The sequence below is a fragment of the Tamandua tetradactyla genome, chromosome 1 (genome assembly GCF_023851605.1).
Source record: "Tamandua tetradactyla isolate mTamTet1 chromosome 1, mTamTet1.pri, whole genome shotgun sequence".
Classification (NCBI taxonomy): domain Eukaryota; kingdom Metazoa; phylum Chordata; class Mammalia; order Pilosa; family Myrmecophagidae; genus Tamandua; species Tamandua tetradactyla.
In genome coordinates, this window is record NC_135327.1 from 227111918 (window position 1) to 227118225 (window position 6308).

General features: G+C 52.9%; 1 protein-coding gene across 1 annotated transcript; it reads right to left on the bottom strand.

Moving 5' to 3' along the window:
- Nucleotides 1–519: 519 nt before the first annotated feature.
- Nucleotides 520–3180, bottom strand: OTUD1 (OTU deubiquitinase 1). Its single transcript, XM_077153934.1, has one exon. It carries the CDS (start codon nucleotides 3065–3067, stop codon nucleotides 1778–1780), a length of 1290 nt encoding a protein of 429 aa, XP_077010049.1. The 5' UTR covers nucleotides 3068–3180; the 3' UTR covers nucleotides 520–1777.
- Between the last annotated feature and the right edge of the window lie 3128 nt (nucleotides 3181–6308).

Consider the following 6308-nt stretch of genomic DNA (forward strand, 5'->3'; position numbering starts at 1 on the left):
ATAGCAATGATGTTCAAACAACCAACCGAAAAGTGAAAAATCCAAACCCACTGTTTTTATTCTGCAACACCAAGTGGCACACCCAGTATTGTGTATTTTTCAACTAACATCTGATACCACACCTTAAAATTAAGGTCCCAAGAAGCCAGACTGGATAAAATTTAGGACGCTGCTTTGGATGACTCTTTGGAGTACTAAAATCTGTGCTGAGTGTGTGTGGAACCCAAAACTATGACATTTATTTAGACACTGTGCTGGTTAAAACAATACTTCCTGCTCACTACCAATAGATGCCGGCACATCTACAGGAATTATAATTAGAAATAATGAGAGCGATTTCTTGAGTTATTCCCCTTTAAATTATGTTTCATTGACAGACTATACTTAGGATATAATAATTATTATCCCATCCTGGTCATGGGAGACCTTAGGAAACCTCTGTGCCATTTTTGCATATGAAAAAAAACAGTGAAGATGTAAGAAGTCATTTTCTAATTTAAAAACCACTTTATCCAAGCAGACGTTGTAAAACTATTCATTTTATTCATTCATTCCATCAACTGAGAATCGCCCTAGTGTACAAATACAGTATTGTACAAAATTCACAAAATGTTACAAATTAAAAAAGTACAAACTGCATTACTTAATAAATATGACTAAAAGTAGCTAAAGTGGAAATGAGATAGATTTTAGGTTGGGAACATTGTTTGACCCAGCAAACCATACAAGCTCTGTTTACAGACATTTTTACATAATACAAGGCAATTCTATTTTGCCTTTCAAGAGAATTTATAAGGACTAGAATAGTCAGACAGTTTTCTCCTGCTGTAAAATAACTGCCAAAGCTGGATGGAGGCATTTATGCTGTTAGTTTTTAAATCTTAGTGAATCCAAGAAGATACATAAAGCAGGAGACTGCCACAAAGTTCTGTGCCATGTTAAAATCATTTTATAATAAAGTGACAGAAATAAAAACAAATGAGAGCACCAGACAACCCACTCCACACATCAACCAGAACACAGATTGCCACTCTGCTGTCAGCAAAAATTAGACTTTCAGTCAAGTAAGAGCTGGTACTACCCCTTAAAGAATAAAAAATAAAAACAAAAACAAAATTCTCCCACAACCTTCACTTAAGAATTTAGCTTTGAAGTAAAGGACTGACCTTTTCTAGAAAAATAAAAACTCCCCAAACAACAAATTTGTTTGTTGAATCCAAACGGAATGGGCCCATCATCTGTGAATACATCAATACATCCACGTGAGATAATTAAGAATTGTAAAACTCAAATTCCAACCCCACAAAATAACTATTAAATCACAATCTCTGTTCTAAATGATAAACTAGTTCAAATTTATAAAGCACTTCTCTGGATTTATGCCTGGAAGCTGTCGGCCAAAATGGAACTCATCATGAAGGAAGGTCCACGATTTTTAAAAACATTGTGCAAAAATACATTTTTATAGAAAACAGATGACCAGGAATGAACACATTTACACCGAGCGAAATGAGCTTGCAAATTAAGTGGCGATAACTTTATACAGCAAATGACAAACAGCAGAAGGATCACCCAAAGCTGTCGTGAAACATCGTTCAGGTGCTCAGCAACCTTCAGCTCTGGGGAAAACACATTCAAAAAACATGATTAAGGCATTACACCTATAGTAACTCTACTAGGAGGTTGAAAAGTGCTATTACCCTGATTTAGAGTTCATGTGATTCTCCAAACACAAGTTAAGGGTGCAGTTTTCCCAGGGTGTCGGTTTCCAGACGTCTCAGGAGCAGGCGTTCTGTTCAATGTACATTTTGGACAGGGATATGGCCATGGACTTGGCCAGTTCTTCGTCGCGTTTCCTTTGCACCTGAGTCTGTTTGCACCAACTGTCATACTCGGGATTGGGAAAGGACTGGTCGAACACCGCATCGTAGTGTCCGTTGCTGAGCCAGCTGAGCCAAATGCTGGGTCTTCGGGCATCTTCCGGGCCCAGGTAGTGCGTCATGGTGGCCACCGTGGGGCTCTCCGGCTTCCCTCCCGTCGTGAGATGGATGTTCACGTTCAACATCTGCCCCATGGCCAGCAGTTCGGGGTACCCGGCCCACGCCCCGTCCTGGGCGGCGGCGACGATGAACTCGCCCACGTCGCCCTCGATCAGCGGCCCGAAGTGGTCGAGGTGGTCGGCGATGTGGTGCACCGTCTGCTCCCGCAGCTCGCGGTGCAGGCTCTGGTCCCCCGACACGGCCTTGCTGACGGCGCGGTACAGGCAGTTGCCGTCGGGGATGATGTGAAAGCGGTACTTGTTCCTCTGCCGCAGGTACTTGTCCTGTTTCTCCACCTCGGCCAGGTACAGGGCCAGCTTCTCGTCCCTGGGGTCCGCCCTGGGGACAACCCCCGCCTCGGCCGCGCCGCCCCGGGCAGCGGGGCCGCCGGTCGCGGGGGGCGCGTCCGGGCGGGCCGCGGGCTCAGGGTGGGGGGCCGGGCGCGCCTCCACCGTGCCGGGGGCGACTCCGCGGTCCGCGCCCCTTTCCCGCCCGCGGGCGCCGCTCTCGACCGGGCGCGCCTCACCCCATGGGCCGGGGCCGGGCTCAGGGCTGCCGGTGGGCCCCCGGCGCTGGGCGGCGGCCAGGGCCTGGCGGTGCTCGCGCAGGCGGAGGTCGGCGGCGGGCGGCGGACGAGCTGGGCCGTCGGGCCGCAGCAGCCCGTCCAGCAGCCAGGCCGGGGCGGGTGCGGCACGGCGCGGCGGGCCGGGAGGCGCGGGCCCGCGCAGCAGGAGCGCTTCGGCGCCCAGGGCCCGCACGGCCGCCTGGGGCGGCGGGCGGAGGGGGGCGCCGGGAGCCGGGGCGGGCGCGGGGGCGCCCTCGAAGCAGGCGGCGAAGGCGGGCATCGCGGCAGCGGCGGCGGCGGCGGGCTCTCGGGGCGCGGCGGGCGGTTGCTCCCGGGGCTCGGGCTCCGGCTGGGGCGCGCCACTGGCCGGCGGTGGCAGCGGGACCTTGAAGGCGGCGGCGGGGGCGGCGGGCCGCGGGGCCCCGGCCGGGAAGTGCGCGCAGACGCTGCTGTAGAGCTGCATGGCGCCGCCGCCGCCCTTATAGCGCGGGGCGCGGACACACCCTCCGGCCCGCAGCCCGGCGCTCCCGGAATAGAGATGACCCAAGCCCGCGCGTCACTGCCGAAGAGCGCGGCCGCCAAGTGCCCGCTGCGCCAAGGCGGGGGGAGCCTCGGCCGCGGACCCGGGCGCCGCGCCCGCCCTCTCGGGCCTCTCAGGTGCGGGGAGGCCGCGCGCGCCGCTGCGTCGGCCGCGGGGAGGGGAGCCGGGGGCGGGCCGGCGCGCTTGTTTACCTCAGGCCGCGCGGCCAGTCACGTGGGGCGCCGGCGGATGCGCTCGGCGCGCGCCCGTTCACCCGCGCGCCCCGCCCCCTCCGGGCCCGCCCCCGCACGTCCCGGACGCCGCCTCGGGCTCTGGCCCTGCCCCCCGCCCGGGCCCCGCCGCCGCAGCCCGCGCCCCGCCTCCCCAGCCCCGCCCTCGTAGTGCCCGGGCAGGTCCCGGGCGGGGCTGCGGCGCGCAAGGCGGGACCTGGCAGCGGGTCGCGGGAGGGGCGGGAAGGTTGGCTCTCCGTGGGGGCTCCTGGGTGCGCCCCCTTCCCCCCTTCGGCCCCGGGCACCAGCGCAGGGAACGGGCGGCGCGGCGTCTGGGCTGGCCGAGCGCTCCGGAAGTCTGCCTGCGGCAGGAAGCTTCGCGCTCGGCGCGCTGTGCTCTCTGCACGCTCAGCGCCTCGCGCCTGCTGCGCTTTTCCAGGCGTTCACTTTGATTCAGGCCCCTCGGCTAACGTGACACCCTGGAGACGACCCTGCCGGTCCCTAGAAAACGCCAGCCGCAACCTCCTCTCAGGCGGGTCAAGCGTAGGCGCCGCTTTGCACGGGAGGATGAGCTTGGCCGGCCTTTGGAATACCAAGTGCAGGCCCCTGGCCCCCTAAAATAGGTGCGGCCGCACCCGGGGCCCTAGGACGTGGAAATACTTGGACCGAGCTGAGCAGGCGCGCTCCGCGATGAAGGGGCCAGAATCCTAAAATTAGTCATCTACTGACCGAAAGCGGGTAGCTGTTGGCTAAACCTGGAGTATTGATCAAACGGCTAAAGTAGCAGGTCAGAGTCGCTCTTGTTGGCCCGGAGGTTTACCCAACATCTTAGAGATGGAAAAACCGAGCCTTTAGGTTAGGATGGAGGCCACCCCCGACCCTTCGCTGGGATAGAAATTCCATGAGTGGAAAATCTATTTCGCTATTGTATTGTCATCCCCTCATGCAGTGCCTGGCTCGTGTTTGGAGCTAACAAGTATGGGGTGAATGAAAGGGAAACGTGACTCCCAAGATTCCTGCTAGTGGAAAAGCCAGAACTATCATCCAGGTCGGGGCTTAGTTTGCAATGACAAATGCCACGCGCTGGCTGGTTTAAATAACAGGCCTTTATTGGCACCCAGCTGGAAGGCTAGAAGTTCAGCATGGAGCCCATGCAGGCGGTCGCTTCTCCTGGAGTCTGCTTCTGGTGCTGGCTGGCTGGCAGTCCTTGGGGTTTCTTGGCTGGTGGACTTGTCACGTGACCATCTCTCTCTCTTCTGGCTTCTCATCACTAACTGCATTTCCTCTGCGTGTAAGGACGGCAGACATAGTGGGTGAAGGCCTACTCTCTGCAATTTGTCTTCACCCAAATGGGATCTTTGAAGATCCTGCTCACAAATGAATTCGCACCCACAGGACGGGGGTGTGGGGGGTGAGACTTGAACATGGCCTCGTGGGGAACACGATTCAGTCTGTCACAGGGTCGCCTAATCCTAGCCCTGCTTTAGTTTGCCATGGGAGGCACGACTGTCCAGCGGAGGCCACTCCAGCCTCCACTGAGTCAACTTCGGAGAAGGCAAAGCACCGGCCTAACCATCTTGTACACTTGTGGTCACTCCCCCATTGGACAGTTGGCATTAGGTGCTTCAAACGGACATCCACTCGTAGCCTCTCAGTACCTGGTGTTCTGAAACAGAAGACAATAAATACTACTAACGCTAAGATAATCCTGACATAATATTTACCAAGTACCTGTTGTGTGCGCAGCACAGTGAGTGTAACAGGAGCTGGGAGGGAGAGAAGGAAAATATTAAAATGTAAATCCTCAAAGCAAGAATGTGTTTTAACAGATTGGAGTAAACACAGGAAAATAGGTGGGGGGGGGGGGGTGAGGATGGGAGAAACTAGGTATACAGAAGACAAGCTAAGTCTAATGCACCAAATTTGGAACAGATATAAAGAAAATTATGAAAATCCAAAGCTTTCATGTACGTGAAGCCATGTTTTTCCTTTTAGTATGTGTGGGGAAGGTGGGTTGCACAAGGTGACACATTCATGTGGGAATCACCATCCACCCCATCTCTAAATCTGGAAGGTCTTCCTGGAGGAGGCAACAGATGAGGAAACTTTCAAAGTAATGCTGATTGCCAACCTTGAACATAGGATGCTGTTTTATGCCCTTAAAGGCTAAGAGAAGGCAAAATCTTGTAAGCAATAAAGAGATTAGGAGGGGAGAGAGAGGAGGACACATTTGATTATTTGAGCAATCTCCTCTTTACCCCATTTGAAAACAATTACTAGTAATTCTGTTCTGGAAAATCATCTCTCCAGCTTATTTCAGTATTGTGCAAAAAAAATGGTGGATTGTTAGGAAAATAGGATTCTAAACCAAAATTGCCTAGTTTTCAAATAGATTTAAGGAAAAAAGAAACGTCAGCAACTATCAACCAAACAGGAACAACTAAAGAACCAATAAAATTAAAGCAAACCAAAACAAAGCACAAGATATTAATCAGTAGGTATTATGGAGCCCACTCTGTGCTCCCAGCCTGGTGCCAGTCCCAGGGGATTCAGCTACAGTGTCTGGCATGTATCCAGGCACCAGAAACCCAGTCCCCACATGCATTTTCATATCCTACCTGACATGTTTTTGAAGATACCTACACCTAAATATCACCATCTCTTGGTTATATTCCTTTAAAAATAATAGAATTCCCAAGCCATTCCCCTCTCCCCAAAATAATTCAAACTTTTTAAAAACTTAAAGATGCATCCGTTTATTAATTTATTAGATAGTCATTTCTTTGTAAGCCTACTATGAAAATCTTGAGAAAAGAAGAACAAGGTTAAAGTTCTCACACTTCCCAGTTTCAGAACTTATTACAAAGCTACAGTAATCAAGACTGTGGTACCAGCATACAGATGAATGGAATAGAATTGAGAGTCCAGAAATGAATCCATACATTATGGACAAT